The 21,715-nt window shown below is 51.5% G+C and overlaps 1 protein-coding gene across 1 annotated transcript in view; it reads left to right on the forward strand.

The window, feature by feature from the left end:
* Window positions 1–212: 212 nt before the first annotated feature.
* LOC140741594 (uncharacterized) overlaps window positions 213–21,715 on the forward strand; it is a 32,655-nt gene continuing 11,152 nt past the window's right edge. Inside the window, exons 1-3 of the mRNA XM_073071896.1 lie at window positions 213–415; window positions 3,153–3,543; window positions 6,100–6,320. Of these exons, the coding sequence (XP_072927997.1) occupies window positions 213–415; window positions 3,153–3,543; window positions 6,100–6,320 (815 nt within the window). The remainder of the gene's footprint in view (window positions 416–3,152; window positions 3,544–6,099; window positions 6,321–21,715) is intronic.

Genomic DNA, 21,715 nt, shown 5'->3' on the forward strand with positions numbered 1-21,715 from the left:
GCTGACTGTTGAGGTAACTGCCTAAGAATTTTGCGCTGGACTCTACAATCGACTGATAAAGCTCATCTTTTAATTGTTAAAATTTGACAGGAAATCCTGAATTTACCCTGTAATTCCCCACCGGCAGCCTCTCCGGAGGTTCAGGTCTGAGGAAAGGCCGGTTATCGATCTGATCAGGCACGCACCCCGACCTATATTTTGTTTCACAAAGCATGCCACCCGTAGCCTGTGACTCTCTCCCCCACCGTCGTCACGAGTCGGATGCGGGAGGCCACGGGCAGTCGGACCTGGCGTCTGATGTCGTGTGTTCCCAGACCCGGCGTATCACCCTGACCAGCGGCACCTCGCCCCGAAGCTGCCCCCTTCGACCCGAGCCCGATCGCGGGACTCCCTCGGGCATCCCGACGCAGAGCGGGTAAGAAGCATGGCCCCCTACGGAGTCGTTATTTTCAGGAGTTCTGGGCGTGTGATCGAGACGGAGAGTCTCTCCGCGGCAGAGGAGTGTCGCTGGGGCTGGTGGCCCTCTCCGCGTCGGTGAGACCCGTCGTAAATCGGTAGGGGTGGGGAGGGGAGGGGGTGGACGCTCCGTCGGACACCCTCCGCACTATCCGCCACGAGTGAGTGGGCGGCCAATCGTTTTAACTCCGAATCCCACTCCCGTTCCGACGTGTCGCCCTTGTCCCAGGATGTCCAGGCCACCCCCAGGGCGGGGGAGCAACACCTTCTATTCCGTCCGGCTAGCCTCCTACCTGATGGCGTGAATATCGGTTTCTCCTTCCAGTGAACAAAATTCCTGCCCTCCCCCCTTCCTCTGCCCTTTCACTTCTGCCTACCACCTCCCCCTGGGTCCCCTCCTTCCCTCTCTCCCATGGCCCACTCTCCTCTCCTACCAGATTCCTTCCTCTCCAGCCCTTTACCTTTCCTACCCATCACCTCCCCCTGGTGTCCCTCCTCCTTCCCTTCCTCCCACGGTCCACTCTCCTCTCCTCTCAGATCCCTTCCTCTCCAACCTTTACCTTTCCCACCCATCACCTCCCCCTGGTGTCCCTCCTCCTTCCCTTTCTCCCACGGTCCACTCTCCTCTCCTATCAGATTCCTTCCTCTCCAGTCCTTTACCTTTCCCACCCATCACCTCCCCCTGGTGTCCCTCCTCCTTCCCTTTCTCCCACGGTCCACTCTCCTCTCCTATCAGATTCCTTCCTCTCCAGCCCTTTACCTTTCCCACCCATCACTTCCCCCTGGTGTCCCTCCTCCTTCCCTTTCTCCCCACGGTCCACTCTCCTCTCCTATCAGATTCCTTCCTCTCCAGTCCTTTACCTTTCCCACCCATCACCTCCCCCTGGTGTCCCTCCTCCTTCCCTTTCTCCCCACGGTCCACTCTCCTCTCCTATCAGATTCCTTCCTCTCCAGCCCTTTACCTTTCCCACCCATCACCTCCCCCTGGTGTCCCTCCTCCTCCCCTTTCTCCCCACGGTCCACTCTCCTCTCCTATCAGATTCCTTCCTCTCCAGCCCTTTACCTTTCCCACCTATCACCTCCCCCTGGTGTCCCTCCTCCTCCCCTTTCTCCCCACGGTCCACTCTCCTCTCCTATCAGATTCCTTCCTCTCCAGCCCTTTACCTTTCCCACCTATCACCTCCCCCTGGTGTCCCTCCTCCTCCCCTTTCTCCCCACGGTCCACTCTCCTCTCCTATCAGATTCCTTCCTCTCCAGCCCTTTACCTTTCCCACCTATCACCTCCCCCTGGTGTCCCTCCTCCTCCCCTTTCTCCCACGGTCCACTCTCCTCTCCTGTCAGATTCCTTCCTCTCCAGCCCTTTACCTTTCCCACCCATCACCTCCCCCCGGTGTCCCTCCTCCTTCCCTTTCTCCCCACGGTCCACTCTCCTCTCCTATCAGATTCCTTCCTCTCCAGCCCTTTACCTTTCCCACCCCCCTGGCCTCACCTATCACCTTCCAGCCATCCTCCCCACCCCCCCACACACAAGCTTTTTATTCAGGCATCTTCCTCCTTCCTCCTCAGTCCTGATGAAGGGTTTTTGGCCCTAAACATCGACTGTTTATTCATTTCCAAAGGCGCTGCCTGACCCAGCATTCCGCGTGCTGATTGGATTCCCAGCATCTGCAGAACCTCTTGCATTTGTCATTTAACAGATAGCTGCCTTTTTTATAATGTGAAATTATCGTCGTCGTCATTATGTGCCGTGTCATGTGACATCATCTTTATGTGCCGTGTCGTATGACATCATCATTACCTGCTGTGCCTCATATGACATCGTCATTATGCGCACCTTGTCATATGACATCATCAGGCGCGCCTTGTCGTATGATGTAGACAGTCACGGTCTTTCCATCACCATGATTGTTCTTGGCAAATTCTCCCACGGAAGTGGTTTGCCATTGCCTCCTTCCGGGGCAGTTTCTTTACAAGATGGGTGACCCCCTGCCATTATCAATACTCGTCAGAGATTGTCCGCCTGGCGTCAGCGGTCGCATCACCAGGACTTGTGATCTGCACCGGCCGCTCGTACGACCGTCCGCCACCTGCTCCCACGGTTTCATGTGACCCTGATCGGGGGCTAAGCAGGTGCCACACCCTGCCCAAGGGCGACCTGCAGGCCAGCGGAGGGAAGGAAAGCCCCACGCCTCCTTTGGTAGCCACCCAGAATGTGTATCAGGGCTATGAAATCAAAAACGTGACACCTTCTTGAAAATTTCTTCCCCCAGTTAATCTGATTAACCATTCCAGTTGGACCTCCCCACTCCCCTCTACTTGCACTGCTCCTCACATCGAAAACCCACTCTGGTATTTAAAGGCATCAGAACCTGTACTCTAATCCTCTAGAGGCATATTTCATATCTTTCTTTGTAATTGTCTTTTTTTTTTTGGCGTTCTGTGCCCCGGCTGACCTACTGGATAGATGTCAAGAAGATCGAAACGGGCGCGGAGAAAATTTACGGGGATGTGGCCGGGGCTCGAGGTCCAGAGTTCCGGGGAAAGGCTACGCCGCGGGGCCGCGCTGGTTTAAACAGGAATCGGATCCCTCGTGCCCACACGATGTGCAATTCCTCAACGTCGTGCCCCCGTCTAAGAGACTCTTGAACGTCGCCGTCGTGTTTAACTCCCGTCACCGCCACCCCCACCCCAGGCAGCCACATCAAAATGAAGCTCGAGAAGGCCGTGAAGTACTATCAAGTCCGTCTATCCATTGAGACGCAGCGTGGGACTGGCCCTTGGAGCAGTGCCAGCCAGCCAATCCCACCAGTTTCATCCCAGCCCAATCACGGGGCAGTTGACAATGACTACCCAGCCCACCGACCGGTAGGCCTTTGGACTGTGTGGCAGGAAACCGGAGCACCCGGAGGAAACCCGGTCGGTCAAGGGGAGGGAAGTGCTGACGGGCGGCGGTGGGAGTTGAACCCGGGTCTCCCGCGCTCTGCCAAGCGTCGTGCTGGCAGCTGCTCTCCTGCGACGACGTGCTCGGAGAGGGTGTTGGCGGCCAGCGCCACCTCCCGGCGAAGCGAGGGCCTGGACTCGCTGCAGGTTGCCTAGCGCCGCGCTAGGCCTCCAGCCTCACCCCCCCCCCCCCCCACCCTCCGCTCGGCCTGGCATCGCCCGGACGACGGTAATACTAAAGTCGGGCTGTTCTTTATTGACCGCAGAGCTGCAGTCAACACCCTCCATTCTAATCCACAAGCCCTCCAAAATCTGGGCCTCTGTACCTCTGTCTGCATCTGGATCCTCGGCATCCTTACCGCCAGACACACACTCAACGATTCAGGAACAGCTTCTTCCCCTCTGCCATCAGGGAGGAGGTACAGGAGCCTGAAGACACACACACTCAACGATTCAGGAACAGCTTCTTCCCCTCCGCCATCAGGGAGGGTGTACAGGAGCCTGAAGGCCCACACTCAACGATTCAGAAACAGCTTCTTCCCTCTGCCATCAGGGAGGGGGTACAGGAGCCTGAAGACACACACACTCAACGATTCAGGAACAGCTTCTTCCCCTCTGCCATCAGGGAGGAGGTACAGGAGCCTGAAGGCCCACACTCAACGATTCAGAAACAACTTCTTCCCCTCTGCCATCAGGGAGGAGGTACAGGAGCCTGAAGACAAACACTCAACGATTCAGAAACAGCTTCTTCCCCTCTGCCATCAGGGAGGGGGTACAGGAGCCTGAAGACACACACTCAACGATTCAGGAACAGCTTCTGCCATCAGGGAGGAGGTACAGGAGCCTGAAGACACACACACTCAACGATTCAGGAACAGCTTCTTCCCCTCTGCCATCAGGGAGGAGGTACAGGAGCCTGAAGACACACACTCAACGATTCAGGAACAGCTTCTTCCTCTCTGCCATCAGAGAGGAGGTACAGGAGCCTGAAGACACACACTCAGTGACTCAGGAACAGCTTCTTCCCCTCCGCCATCAGGGAGGGGGTACAGGACCCTGAAGACACACACAATGGCAAGGGTAGAGCGCCGCGGGAGGGGTGTGGGACAGGGGGGCGGAGAAGGAGTGTCGGGGGTGAGGGCAGATTCACACCCAGCCCTGAGACACCAGGCAAGCTCACTTGATTCCAAACAATCGGTTTATCGATCATTTACAGAACGTCTCTCTGGTGCTTCCCGCTCCCTCCCCCTCTCCCTCTCCCTTCCCCTTTTCCCAACCGTGATTCCCCTCTCCCTGCCCCCCTTCACACTCTCAGTCCACAACAGAGACCCAGATCAGAATCAGGTTTATCATCACTCACACACGTCGTGAAATTTGTTTTTTTTTTCTGGCAATATATAATATATTAATATATATATTAAGTATAGTGCAATGCATAAAATTACCACAGTATTGTGTGCAAAAGTCTCGGGCACCTAGATATAGATATGCAACCAAGACTTTAGTAAATATTTATATTTTATCGCAATGTACTGCTGCTGCAAAACGACAAACTTTCTGACCTACTGGTGATATTATGCTCGCTTCGCCGAGCACCTACGTCTGCCGGGAGATCTAATTCCACTTCCCGATCCCATTCCAACGGTCAGTCCGTGGCTTCCCCTGCTGTCGCGATGAGGCCAACACTCGGGTTGAAGGAACAACATCTTATACTCCAACCTAATGGCATGTATGTCAAATTCTCGAACTTCCGGTATAACCACATAACGATCACAGCACGGAAACGGGCCATCTCGACCCTTCTAGTCCGCGCCGAACGCTTACTCTCACCTAGTCCCACCGACCCGCACTCAGCCCATAACCCTCCATTCCTTCCCTGTCCATATACCTATCCAATTTTACTTTAAATGACAATACCGAACCTGCCTCTACCACTTCTACTGGAAGCTCGTCCCACACAGCTACCACTCTGAGTAAAGAAGTTCCCCCTCGTGTTACCCTTAAACTTTTGCCCCCTAACTCTCAACTCATGCCCTGCTGTTTGAATCTCCCCCTACCCTCAATAGAAAAAGCCTATCCACGTCAACTCTATCTATCCCCCTCATAATTTTAAATACCTCTATCAAGTCCCCACCCTCAACCTTCTACGCTCCAAAGAATAAAGACCTAACTTGGCCCCCTCCACCCCTCGCCGTTCTCCATCCCCATTTCCCTCTCTCACCTGATCTCCTTACCTGCCCATCACCTCCCTCCGGTGTCCCTTTCCCTTCCCTTCCTTCCATGGCCTTTTCTGTCCTCACCTACCGGACTCCACCCCCACCCTTCCATCTCTTCATCTCTGTCACCAATCGACTTCCCGGCCCCCTCCCCTCCCCAGTTTCACCCCTCACCTTCCTGCCTTTCCCACACACACCTTCTCACTCGTCCTTTCCAGTGCCGGTTCTTCCTCCTCTTCCTCTCTCTCCCTCCCTCCCCCCTCCCCCCCACACACACACAATTTCTTACTCTGACTGCCCAGCTTCTATCCCAGTCCTGACGAAGGGTCTCAGCCCGAAACGTCGACCGTTCACCCGTCTCCGTAGAGACATCGGAGTTCCGCCATCTTTTTCCGCGTGAAGGTCGCGGTCTGTGAGAAGACTGGTTGGGGGAGGGGGGAAAGGCGCTGGGCGCGGAACGCTCACGGGGTCTGTCGTGGATTTGCAGCGGAAAGGTTTGGAGCGCTCGCTCCAGGCGGCCGAGCGGAGGCACGAGCGGCGGCTGAGGGACCTGGCGGGCGTCGTCGAGGGGCTGGAGGGCGAGCTGAGGGAGGCGAGGACGGACGTCGGCCGCCAGGCCCGGAAGCACCAACTGCTGCTCAACACCAAGATGAGGCTGGAGGGAGAAATAGCCAGGTACCGCGGCCTCCTCGAGGGAGAGGAGGGGAGGTGAGTGCCGGGACATCGTGTTCGTGCTTTGCTATCAGAGGAGCAGAATTAGGCCGTTCAGCCCATCGAGCCTGCTCGCCCATTCCATCATGGCTGATTTGTTTCCCTCTCAAGCCCCTCCCCCTGCCTTCTCCCTGTAACCTTTGACTCCCTGACTGATCAAGGACATCCTCCTAGGTGACCACAACCTTGTCCTAGGGTTCGGAGGCTCGCGTCCCTCAGTGACCCCGGAGAGCTGTGCTGGCAGGAGTCGGGGCTTTCTGCTTTGCCTGTTGGCAGGGTCGCCCGTGTCAAACAGGTCAAAGGGTAGAGGTCAGACTATGAGAGGTCCACCGGCTCCGACAGATTCGGGGGGGGGGGGGGCGGGGGAGGATGGTGGGTAACAACGCTCACTAGTCAAAAAAAAAATAATTGTTATGGGAAAGAGCAATGAAGATTAATTCTATATAGTCAATATTCATTCTACACAGAGATGGAAGACCTTCACTACTGCCCAAAACGCCAGCAGTGTAACAGGCAACTAATCCAAAACAGCCAAGAGCCGGTTAACCTCCGCTTTAAATATAGCCAACGACTTGGCCTCCACAGCCGTCTGCGGCAAAACAGTTTCACAGATTCGCGAACCGCTGGCTAAAGAAGTTCCGCCTGGTCCCTGTTCTAAAGGGAAACCCTTCTGTTCTGAGGCTGTGCCCCCTGGTCCCAGACTCGCCCACGATTGGAAGCAGGGACATACGTGTTTGGGTATATAAATTCACTGTGGGTTTTTTTTTATCATTATTTTTATTATTGGGTTCTTTATACTCTTGTAGGTTTTTTTTTTGGTGCTGCATTGCATGCAGAATAAAAAAAATCATATCCTTCTCCTTAAACTTGTGTGCAGGAAATAATGCTTGAACCTCCTGATTGTTGATCCATCGGCTTATGACGCGCAAAGTTTGCCTTTTGCACAGAACATGCTCGTGAGGCTTTTGTCTGCAGTTTTTCATAAAATCTTTTGCATTATTCTGTACCACTGTGAATGCCTGCATCAATATAAACCTTGGAATAGTATATGGCAGACTAAGAGAGTAAAATTACTTTGAGCTTCGGACTTTTATGTACCAGAGTCAATAGAGAAGGGATTAAACTGTCCCCACCATGAGCTTGCATATCAGCATAGGATTGATATCTCTCCTCTGTGACCTTGTATATGAAGCTGGGATTCATGTCTCTCCACCATGACGATCTATATATCAGACTGCGGTTAATGTCTCCCCAGCATGCCTTTTTATAACCATATAACAATTACAGCACGGAAACAGGCCATCTCGGCCCTTCTAGTCCGCGCCGAACGCTCACTCTCACCTAGTCCCACCGGCCCGCACTCAGCCCATAACCCTCCATTCCTTTCCTGTCCGTATACCTATCCAATTTTACTTTAAATGACAATACCGAACCTGCCTCTACCACGTCTACTGGAAGCTCGTTCCACACAGCTTATTTAAGTAAATAAGTTCCCCCTTGTGTTACCCCTAAACATTTGCCCCCTAACTCTCAACTTTGAATCTCCCGTACTCTCAATGGAAAAAGCCTATCCACGTCAACTCTATCTATCTCCCTCATAATTATAAATACCTCTATCAAGTCCCCCTTCAACCTTCTACGCTCCAAAGACTAAAGACCTAACTTGTTCAACCTTTCCCTGTAACTTAGGAGATGAAACCCAGGTAACATACTGGTAAATCTTCTCTGTACTTTCTCTATTTTGTTGACATCTTTCCTATAATTCGGTGACCGGAATTGTACACAATGCTCCGAATTTGGCCACACCAATGCCTTGTACAATTTTAACATTACATCCCAACTTCTATACTCAATACTTTGATTTATAAAGGTCAACATACCAAAAGTTTTCTTCACGACCCTATCCACACCCTATTCAACACCCTATTCCACGTTCAAAGAACCATGCCCCATTATTCCCAGATCACTCTGTTCTACAGCATTATTAAATCCCTACAATTTACCATGTATGTCCTGTTTGGATTATTCCGACCAAAATGTAGCACCTCACACTTATCAGAATTAAACTCCGTCTGCCATCTTTCAGCCCACTCGTCTAACTGGCCTAAATCTCTCTGCAAGCTTTACACTGACCCTGTATATCAGACTGGGATTGATTCTCCCCATGACCCTGTATATCAGAGTGGGATTGATTCTCCCCACCCTGACACTGTATATCAGACTGGGATTGATTCTCCCCACCCTGACACTGTATATCAGACTGGGATTGATTCTCCCCACCCTGACACTGTATATCAGACTGGGATTGATTCTCCCCACCCTGACCCTGTATATCAGACTGGGATTGATTCTCCCCACCCTGACCCTGTATATCAGACTGGGATTGATTCTCCCCACCCTGACCCTGTATATCAGACTGGGATTGATTCTCCCCACCCTGACCCTGTATATCAGACTGGGATTGACTCTCCCCACCCTGACCCTGTATATCAGACTGGGATTGATTCTCCCCACCCTGACCCTGTATATCAGACTGGGATTGATTCTCCCCATAACCCTGTATATCAGACTGGGATTGATTCTCCCCACCCTGACCCTGTATATCAGACTGGGATTGATTCTCCCCACCCTGACCCTGTATATCAGACTGGGATTGATTCTCCCCACCCTGACCCTGTATATCAGACTGGGATTGATTCTCCCCATGACCCTGTACATCAGACTGGGATTGATTCTCCCCACCCTGACCCTGTATATCAGACTGGGATTGATTCTCCCCATGACCCTGTATATCAGACTGGGATTGATTCTCCCCACCCTGACCCTGTATATCAGACTGGGATTGATTCTCCCCACCCTGACCCTGTATATCAGACTGGGATTGATTCTCCCCACCCTGACCCTGTATATCAGACTGGGATTGATTCTCCCCACACTGACCCTGTATATCAGAGTGGGATTGATTCTCCCCACCCTGACCCTGTATATCAGACTGGGATTGATTCTCCCCACACTGACCCTGTATATCAGACTGGGATTGATTCTCCCCACCCTGACCCTATATATCAGACTGGGATTGATTCTCCCCACCCTGACCCTGTGTATCAGACTGGGATTGATTCTCCCCACACTGACCCTGTATATCAGACTGGGATTGATTCTCCCCACCCTGACCCTATATATCAGACTGGGATTGATTCTCCCCACCCTGACCCTGTATATCAGACTGGGATTGATTCTCCCCACACTGACCCTGTATATCAGACTGGGATTGATTCTCCCCACCCTGACCCTGTATATCAGACTGGGATTGATTCTCCCCATAACCCTGTATATCAGACTGGGATTGATTCTCCCCACCCTGACCCTGTATATCAGACTGGGATTGATTCTCCCCACCCTGACCCTGTATATCAGACTGGGATTGATTCTCCCCACCCTGACCCTGTATATCAGACTGGAATTGATTCTCCCCACCCTGACCCTGTATATCAGACTGGGATTGATTCTCCCCACACTGACCCTGTATATCAGACTGGGATTGATTCTCCCCACCCTGACCCTGTATATCAGACTGGGATTGATTCTCCCCACCCTGACCTGTATATCAGACTGGGATTGATTCTCCCCACCCTGACCCTGTATATCAGACTGGGATTGATTCTCCCCACACTGACCCTGTATATCAGACTGGGATTGATTCTCCCCACCCTGACCCTGTATATCAGACTGGGATTGATTCTCCCCACCCTGACCTGTATATCAGACTGGGATTGATTCTCCCCACCCTGACCCTGTATATCAGACTGGGATTGATTCTCCCCACACTGACCCTGTATATCAGACTGGGATTGATTCTCCCCACCCTGACCCTGTATATCAGACTGGGATTGATTCTCCCCACCCTGACCTGTATATCAGACTGGGATTGATTCTACCCACCCTGACCGTGTATATCAGACTGGGATTGATTCTCCCCACCCTGACCCTGTATATCAGACTGGGATTGATTCTCCCCATGACCCTGGATATCAGACTGGGATTGATTCTCCCCACCCTGACCCTGTATATCAGACTGGGATTGATTCTCCCCACCCTGACCTGTATATCAGACTGGGATTGATTCTCCCCACCCTGACCCTGTATATCAGACTGGGATTGATTCTCCCCACCCTGACCTGTATATCAGACTGGGATTGATTCTCCCCACCCTGACCCTGTATATCAGACTGGGATTGATTCTCCCCACCCTGACCTGTATATCAGACTGGGATTGATTCTCCCCACCCTGACCCTGTATATCAGACTGGGATTGATTCTCCCCACCCTGACCTGTATATCAGACTGGGATTGATTCTCCCCACCCTGACCCTGTATATCAGACTGGGATTGATTCTCCCCACCCTGACGCTGTATATCAGACTGGGATTGATTCTCCCCACCCTGACCCTGTATATCAGACTGGGATTGATTCTCCCCATGACCCTGTATATCAGACTGGGATTGATTCTCCCCACCCTGACCTGTATATCAGACTGGGATTGATTCTCCCCACCCTGACCCTGTATATCAGACTGGGATTGATTCTCCCCACCCTGACCTGTATATCAGACTGGGATTGATTCTCCCCACACTGACCCTGTATATCAGACTGGGATTGATTCTCCCCACCCTGACCCTGTATATCAGACTGGGATTGATTCTCCCCACCCTGACCTGTATATCAGACTGGGATTGATTCTCCCCACCCTGACCCTGTATATCAGACTGGGATTGATTCTCCCCACCCTGACCCTGTATATCAGACTGGGATTGATTCTCCCCACCCTGACCCTGTATATCAGACTGGGATTGATTCTCCCCACACTGACCCTGTATATCAGACTGGGATCGATTCTCCCCACCCTGACCCTGTATATCAGACTGGGATTGATTCTCCCCATAACCCTGTATATCAGACTGGGATTGATTCTCCCCACCCTGACCCTGTATATCAGACTGGGATTGATTCTCCCCACCCTGACCCTGTATATCAGACTGGGATTGATTCTCCCCATAACCCTGTATATCAGACTGGGATTGATTCTCCCCATAACCCTGTATATCAGACTGGGATTGATTCTCCCCACCCTGACCCTGTATATCAGACTGGGATTGATTCTCCCCACCCTGACCCTGTATATCAGACTGGGATTGATTCTCCCCACCCTGACCCTGTATATCAGACTGGGATTGATTCTCCCCACCCTGACCCTGTATATCAGACTGGGATTGATTCTCCCCACCCTGACCATGTATATCAGACTGGGATTGATTCTCCCCACCCTGACCCCGTATATCAGACTGGGATTGATTCTCCCCACCCTGACCATGTATATCAGACTGGGATTGATTCTCCCCACCCTGACCCTGTATATCAGACTGGGATTGATTCTCCCCACCCTGACCCTGTATATCAGACTGGGATTGATTCTCCCCACCCTGACCCTGTATATCAGACTGGGATTGATTCTCCCCATGACCCTGTATATCAGACTGGGATTGATTCTCCCCATGACCCTGTATATCAGACTGGGATTGATTCTCCCCACCCTGACCCCGTATATCAGACTGGGATTGATTCTCCCCACCCTGACCATGTATATCAGACTGGGATTGATTCTCCCCACCCTGACCCTGTATATCAGACTGGGATTGATTCTCCCCACCCTGACCCTGTATATCAGACTGGGATTGATTCTCCCAACCCTGACCCTGTGTATCAGACTGGGATTGATTCTCCCCACCCTGACCCTGTATATCAGACTGGGATTGATTCTCCCCACACTGACCCTGTATATCAGACTGGGATCGATTCTCCCCACACTGACCCTGTATATCAGACTGGGATCGATTCTCCCCACCCTGACCCTGTATATCAGACTGGGATTGATTCTCCCCATAACCCTGTATATCAGACTGGGATTGATTCTCCCCACCCTGACCCTGTATATCAGACTGGGATTGATTCTCCCCACCCTGACCCTGTATATCAGACTGGGATTGATTCTCCCCATAACCCTGTATATCAGACTGGGATTGATTCTCCCCATAACCCTGTATATCAGACTGGGATTGATTCTCCCCACCCTGACCCTGTATATCAGACTGGGATTGATTCTCCCCACCCTGACCCTGTATATCAGACTGGGATTGATTCTCCCCACCCTGACCCTGTATATCAGACTGGGATTGATTCTCCCCACCCTGACCCCGTATATCAGACTGGGATTGATTCTCCCCACCCTGACCATGTATATCAGACTGGGATTGATTCTCCCCACCCTGACCCTGTATATCAGACTGGGATTGATTCTCCCCACCCTGACCCTGTATATCAGACTGGGATTGATTCTCCCCACCCTGACCCTGTATATCAGACTGGGATTGATTCTCCCCACCCTGACCCTGTATATCAGACTGGGATTGATTCTCCCCATGACCCTGTATATCAGACTGTGATTGATTCTCCCCATGACCCTGTATATCAGACTGGGATTGATTCTCCCCACCCTGACCCTGTATATCAGACTGGGATTGATTCTCCCCATGACCCTGTATATCAGACTGTGATTGATTCTCCCCATGACCCTGTATATCAGACTGGGATTGATTCTCCCCACCCTGACCCTGTATATCAGACTGGGATTGATTCTCCCCACCCTGACCCTGTATATCAGACTGGGATTGATTCTCCCCACCCTGACCCCGTATATCAGACTGGGATTGATTCTCCCCACACTGACCCTGTATATCAGACTGGGATTGATTCTCCCCACCATGACCCTGTATATCAGACTGGGATTGATTCTCCCCACCCTGACCCTGTATATCAGACTGGGATTGATTCTCCCCACCCTGACCCTGTATATCAGACTGGGATTGATTCTCCCCACCCTGACCCTGTATATCAGACTGGGATTGATTCTCCCCACCCTGACCCTGTATATCAGACTGGGATTGATTCTCCCCATGACCCTGTATATCAGACTGTGATTGATTCTCCCCACCGTGACCCTGTATATCAGACTGGGATTGATTCTCCCCACCCTGACCCTGTATATCAGACTGGGATTGATTCACCCATGACCCTGACCCTGTATATCAGACTGGGATTGATTCTCCCCACCCTGACCCTGTATATCAGACTGTGATTGATTCTCCCCACCCTAACCCTGTATATCAGACTGGGATTGATTCTCCCCACCGTGACCCTGTATATCAGACTGGGATTGATTCTCCCCACCCTGACCCTGTATATCAGACTGGGATTGATTCACCCATGACCCTGTATATCAGACTGGAATTGATTCTCCCCACCCTGACCCTGTATATCAGTCCGGGATTGATTCTCCCCACCGTGACCCTGTATATCAGACTGGGATTGATTCTCCCCACCCTGACCCTGTATATCAGACTGGGATTGATTCTCCCCACCCTGACCCTGTATATCAGACTGGGATTGATTCTCCCCACCCTGACCCTGTATATCAGACTGTGATTGATTCTCCCCACCCTGACCCTGTATATCAGACTGTGATTGATTCTCCCCACCCTAACCCTGTATATCAGACTGGGATTGATTCTCCCCACCCTGACCCTGTATATCAGACTGGGATTGATTCTCCCCACCCTGACCCTGTATATCAGACTGGGATTGATTCTCCCCACCCTGACCGTGTATATCAGACTGGGATTGATTCTCCCCACCCTGACCCTGTATATCAGACTGGGATTGATTCTCCCCACCCTGACCCTGTATATCAGACTGGGATTGATTCACCCATGACCCTGTATATCAGACTGGAATTGATTCTCCCCACCCTGACCCTGTATATCAGTCCGGGATTGATTCTCCCCACCGTGACCCTGTATATCAGACTGGGATTGATTCTCCCCACCCTGACCCTGTATATCAGACTGGGATTGATTCTCCCCACCCTGACCCTGTATATCAGACTGGGATTGATTCTCCCCACCCTGACCCTGTATATCAGACTGGGATTGATTCTCCCCACCCTGACACTGTATATCAGACTGGGATTGATTCTCCCCACCCTGACCCTGTATATCAGTCCGGGATTGATTCTCCCCACCGTGACCCTGTATATCAGACTGGGATTGATTCTCCCCACCCTGACCCTGTATATCAGACTGGGATTGATTCTCCCCACCCTGACCCTGTATATCAGACTGGGATTGATTCTCCCCACCCTGACCCTGTATATCAGACTGGGATTGATTCTCCCCACCCTGACACTGTATATCAGACTGGGATTGATTCGCCCCATAACACTGTATATCAGACTGGGATAGATTCTCCCCACCCTGACCCTGTATATCAGACTGGGATTGATTCTCCCCATAACACTGTATATCAGACTGGGATTGATTCACCCCTGACCCTGTATATCAGACTGGGATTGATTCTCCCCATAACCCTGTATATCAGACTGGGATTGATTCTCCCCACCCTGACCCTGTATATCAGACTGGGATTGATTCTCCCCACCCTGACCTTGGATATCAGACTGGGATTGATGCTCCCCATAACCCAGTATATCAGACTGGGATTGATTCTCCCCAGCCTGACCCTGTATATCAGACTGGGATTGATTCTCCCCACCCTGACCCTGTATATCAGACTGGGATTGATTCTCCCCACCCTGACCCTGTATATCAGACTGGGATTGACTCTCCCCACCCTGACCCTGTATATAAGACTGGGATTGATTCTCCCCACCCTGACCCTGTATATCAGACTGGGATTGATTCTCCCCACCCTGACCCTGTATATCAGACTGGGATTGATTCTCCCCACCCTGACCCTGTATATCAGACTGGGATTGATTCTCCCCACCCTGACCCTGTATTTCAGACTGGGATTGATTCTCCCCACCCTGACCCTGTATTTCAGACTGGGATTGATTCTCCCCACCCTGACCTAGTATATCAGACTGGGATTGATTCTCCCCATAACCCTGTATATCAGACTGGGATTGATTCTCCCCACCCTGACCTAGTATATCAGACTGGGATTGATTCTCCCCACCCTGACCCTGTATATCAGACTGGGATTGATTCTCCCCACCCTGACCCTGTATATCAGACTGGGATTGATTCTCCCCACCCGGACCCTGTATATCAGACTGGGATTGATTCTCCCCACCCTGACCTAGTATATCAGACTGGGATTGATTCTCCCCACCCTGACCCTGTATATCAGACTGGGATTGATTCTCCCCACCCTGACCTAGTATATCAGACTGGGATTGATTCTCCCCACCCTGACCCTGTATATCAGACTGGGATTGATTCTCCCCACCGTGACACTGTATATCAGACTGGGATTGATTCTCCCCACCCTGACCCTGTATATCAGACTGGGATTGATTCTCCCCACCCTGACCCTGTATATCAGACTGGGATTGTTTCTCCCCACCCTGACCCTGTATATCAGACTGGGATTGATTCTCCCCACCCTGACCCTGTATATAAGACTGGGATTGATTCTCCCCACCCTGACCCTGTATATCAGACTGGGATTGATTCTCCCCACCCTGACCCTGTATATCAGACTGGGATTGATTCTCCCCACCCTGACACTGTATATCAGACTGGGATTGATTCTCCCCACACTGACCCTGTATATCAGACTAGGATTGATTCTCCCCACCCTGACCCTGTATATCAGACTGGGATTGATTCTCCCCACCCTGACCCTGTATATCAGACTGGGATTGATTCTCCCCACCCTGACCCTGTATATCAGACTGGGATTGATTCTCCCCACCCTGACCCTGTATATCAGACTGGGATTGATTCTCCCCACCCTGACCCTGAATATCAGACTGGGATTGATTCTCCCCACCCTGACCCTGTATATCAGATTGGGATTGATTCTCCCCACCCTGACCCTGTATATCAGATTGGGATTGATTCTCCCCACCCTGACCCTGTATATCAGACTGGGATTGATTCTCCCCACCCTGACCCTGTATATCAGACTGGGATTGATTCTCCCCACCCTGACCCTGTATATCAGATTGGGATTGATTCTCCCCACCCTGACCCTGTATATCAGACTGGGATTGATTCTCCCCACCCTGACCCTGTATATCAGACTGGGATTGATTCTCCCCACCCTGACCCTGTATATCAGATTGGGATTGATTCTCCCCACCCTGACCCTGTATATCAGACTGGGATTGATTCTCCCCACCCTGACCCTGTATATCAGACTGGGATTGATTCTCCCCATGACCCTGTATATCAGACTGGGATTGATTCTCCCCACCCTGACCCTGTATATCAGACTGGGATTGATTCTCCCCATGACCCTGTATATCAGACTGGGATTGATTCTCCCCACCCTGACCCTGTATATCAGACTGGGATTGATTCTCCCCACCCTGACCCTGTATATCAGACTGGGATTGATTCTCCCCACCCTGACCTGTATATCAGACTGGGATTGATTCTCCCCACCCTGACCTGTATATCAGACTGTGATTGATTCTCCCCACCCTGACCCTGTATATCAGACTGGGATTGATTCTCCCCACCGTGACCCTGGATATCAGACTGGGATTGATTCTCCCCACCCTGACCCAGTATATCAGACTGGGATTGATTCTCCCCACCCTGACCCTGTATATCAGACTGGGATTGATTCTCCCCACCCTGACCCTGTATATCAGACTGGGATTGATTCACCCCACCATGACCCTGTATATCAGACTGGGATTGATTCACCCCACCCTGACCCAGTATATCAGACTGGGATTGATTCTCCCCACCCTGACACTGTATATCAGACTGGGATTGATTCTCCCCACCCTGTCCCTGTATATCAGACTGGGATTGATTCTCCCCACCCTGACCCTGTATATTAGACTGGGATTGATTCTCCCCACCCTGACCCTGTATATCGGACTGGGATTGATTCTCCCCACCCTGACCCTGTATATCAGACTGGGATTGATTCTCCCCACCGTGACACTGTATATCAGACTGGGATTGATTCTCCCCACCCTGACCTGTATATCAGACTGGGATTGATTCTCCCCACCCTGACCCTGTATATCAGACTGGGATTGATTCTCCCCACCCTGACCCTGTATATCAGACTGGGATTGATTCTCCCCACCCTGACCCTGTATATCAGACTGGGCTTGATTCTCCCCACCCTGACCCTGTATATCGGACTGGGATTGATTCTCCCCACCCTGACCCTGTATATCAGACTGGGATTGATTCTCCCCACCCTGACCCTGTATATCGGACTGGGATTGATTCTCCCCACCCTGACCCTGTATATCAGACTGGGATTGATTCTCCCCACCCTGACCCTGTATATCGGACTGGGATTGATTCTCCCCACCCTCACCCTGTATATCGGACTGGGATTGATTATCCCCACCCTGACCCTGTATATCAGACTGGGATTGATTCTCCCCACCCTGACCCTGTATATCAGACTGGGATTGATTCTCCCCACCCTGACCCTGTATATCAGACTGGGATTGATTCTCCCCACCCTGACCCTGTATATCAGACTGGGATTGATTCTCCCCACCCTGACCCTGTATATCAGACTGGGATTGATTCTCCCCATGACCCTGTATATCAGGCTGGGATTGATTCTCCCCACCCTGACCCTGTATATCAGACTGGGATTGATTCTCCCCACCCTGACCCTGTATATCAGACTGGGATTGATTCTCCCCACCCTGACTCTGTATATCAGACTGGGATTGATTCTCCCCACCCTGACCTAGTATATCAGACTGGGATTGATTCTCCCCACCCTGACCCTGTATATCAGACTGGGATTGATTCTCCCCACCCTGACCCTGTATATCAGACTGGGATTGATTCTCCCCACCCTGACCCTGTATATCAGACTGGGATTGATTCTCCCCACCCTGACTCTGTATATCAGAATGGGATTGGTTCTCCCCACCCTGACCCTGTATATCAGACTGGGATTGATTCTCCCCATGACCCTGTATATCAGACTGGGATTGATTCTCCCCACCCTGAGCCTGGATATCAGACTGGGATTGATTCTCCCCACCCTGACCCTGTATATCAGACTGGGATTGATTCTCCCCACCCTGACTCTGTATATCAGAATGGGATTGGTTCTCCCCACCCTGACCCTGTATATCAGACTGGGATTGATTCTCCCCATGACCCTGTATATCAGGCTGGGATTGATTCTCCCCACCCTGACCCTGTATATCAGACTGGGATTGATTCTCCCCACCCTGACCCTGTATATCAGACTGGGATTGATTCTCCCCACACTGACCCTGTATATCAGACTGGGATTGATTCTCCCCACCCTGACCCTGTATATCAGACTGGGATTGATTCTCCCCACCCTGACCCTGTATATCAGACTGGGATTGATTCTCCCCACCCTGACCCTGTATATCAGACTGGGATTGATTCTCCCCACCCTGACCCTGTATATCAGACTGGGATTGATTCTCCCCACACTGACCCTGTATATCAGACTGGGATTGATTCTCCCCATAACCCTGTATATCAGACTGGGATTGATTCTCCCCACCCTGACCTAGTATATCAGACTGGGATTGATTCTCCCCACCCTGACCCTGTATATCAGACTGGGATTGATTCTCCCCATGACCCTGTATATCAGACTGGGATTGATTCTCCCCACCCTGACCCTGTATATCAGACTGGGATTGATTCTCCCCACCCTGACCCTGTATATCAGACTGGAATTGATTCTCCCCACCCTGACCCTGTATATCAGACTGGGATTGATTCTCCCCACACTGACCCTGTATATCAGAGTGGGATTGATTCTCCCCACCCTGACCCTGTATATCAGACTGGGATTGATTCTCCCCACCCTGACCCTGTATATCAGACTGGGATTGATTCTCCCCACACTGACCCTGTATATCAGACTGGGATTGATTCTCCCCACACTGACCCTGTATATCAGACTGGGATTGATTCTCCCCACACTGACCCTGTATATCAGACTGGGATTGATTCTCCCCACCCTGACCCTGTATATCAGACTGGGATTGATTCTCCCCACACTGACCCTGTATATCAGACTGGGATTGATTCTCCCCACACTGACCCTGTATATCAGACTGGGATTGATTCTCCCCACCCTGACCCTGTATATCAGACTGGGATTGATTCTCCCCACACTGACCCTGTATATCAGACTGGGATTGATTCTCCCCACACTGACCCTGTATATCAGACTGGGATTGATTCTCCCCACACTGACCCTGTATATCAGACTGGGATTGATTCTCCCCACACTGACCCTGTATATCAGACTGGGATTGATTCTCCCCACCCTGACCCTGTATATCAGACTGGGATTGATTCTCCCCACACTGACCCTGTATATCAGAGTGGGATTGATTCTCCCCACACTGACCCTGTATATCAGACTGGGATTGATTCTCCCCACACTGACCCTGTATATCAGAGTGGGATTGATTCTCCCCACCCTGACCCTGTATATCAGACTGGGATTGATTCTCCCCACCCTGACCCTGTATATCAGACTGGGATTGATTCTCCCCACCGTGACCCTGTATATCAGACTGGGATTGATTCTCCCCACACTGACCCTGTATATCAGACTGGGATTGATTCTCCCCACCCTGACCCTGTATATCAGACTGGGATTGATTCTCCCCACACTGACCCTGTATATCAGACTGGGATTGATTCTCCCCACCCTGACCCTGTATATCAGACTGGGATTGATTCTCCCCACCCTGACCCTGTATATCAGACTGGGATTGATTCTCCCCACCCTGACCCTGTATATCAGACTGGGATTGATTCTCCCCACCCTGACCCTGTATATCGGACTGGGATTGATTCTCCCCAACCTGACCCTGTATATCAGACTGGGATTGATTCTCCCCACCCTGACCCTGTATATCAGACTGGGATTGATTCTCCCCACTCTGACCCTGTATATCAGACTGGGATTGATTCTCCCCACCCTGACTCTGTATATCAGACTGGGATTGATTCTCCCCACCCTGACCTAGTATATCAGACTGGGATTGATTCTCCCCACCCTGACCCTGTATATCAGACTGGGATTGATTCTCCCCACCCTGACCCTGTATATCAGACTGGGATTGATTCTCCCCACCCTGACCCTGTATATCAGACTGGGATTGATTCTCCCCACCCTGACTCTGTATATCAGAATGGGATTGGTTCTCCCCACCCTGACCCTGTATATCAGACTGGGATTGATTCTCCCCATGACCCTGTATATCAGACTGGGATTGATTCTCCCCACCCTGAGCCTGGATATCAGACTGGGATTGATTCTCCCCACCCTGACCCTGTATATCAGACTGGGATTGATTCTCCCCACCCTGAGCCTGTATATCAGACTGGGATTGATTCTCCCCACCCTGACCCTGTATATCAGACTGGGATTGATTCTCCCCACCCTGACCCTGTATATCAGATTGGGATTGATTCTCCCCACCCTGAGCCTGTATATCAGACTGGGATTGATTCTCCCCACCCTGACCCTGTATATCAGACTGGGATTGATTCTCCCCACCCTGACCCTGTATATCAGACTGGGATTGATTCTCCCCACCCTGACCCTGTATATCAGACTGGGATTGATTCTCCCCACCCTGAGCCTGTATATCAGACTGGGATTGATTCTCCCCACCCTGACCCTGTATATCAGATTGGGATTGATTCTCCCCACCCTGACCCTGTATATCAGACTGGGATTGATTCTCCCCACCCTGAGCCTGGATATCAGACTGGGATTGATTCTCCCCACCCTGACCCTGTATATCAGACTGGGATTGATTCTCCCCATGACCCTGTATATCAGGCTGGGATTGATTCTCCCCACCCTGACCCTGTATATCAGACTGGGATTGATTCTCCCCACCCTCACCCTGTATATCAGACTGGGATTGATTCTCCCCACCGTGACCCTGTATATCAGACTGGGATTGATTCTCCCCACCCTGACACTGTATATCAGACTGGGACTGATTCTCCCCACCCTGACCCTGTATATCAGACTGGGATTGATTCTCCCCACCCTGACCCTGTATATCAGACTGGGATTGATTCTCCCCACCCTGACCCTGTATATCAGACTGGGATTGATTCTCCCGACCCTGTCCCTGTATATCAGACTGGGATTGATTCTCCCCACCGTGACCCTGTATATCAGACTGGGATTGATTCTCCCCACCCTGACCCTGTATATCAGACTGGGATTGATTCTCCCCACCCTGACCCTGTATATCAGACTGGGATTGATTCTCCCCACCGTGACCCTGTAT

Source organism: Hemitrygon akajei, chromosome 18 (assembly GCF_048418815.1).
Source record: "Hemitrygon akajei chromosome 18, sHemAka1.3, whole genome shotgun sequence".
NCBI lineage: Eukaryota > Metazoa > Chordata > Chondrichthyes > Myliobatiformes > Dasyatidae > Hemitrygon > Hemitrygon akajei.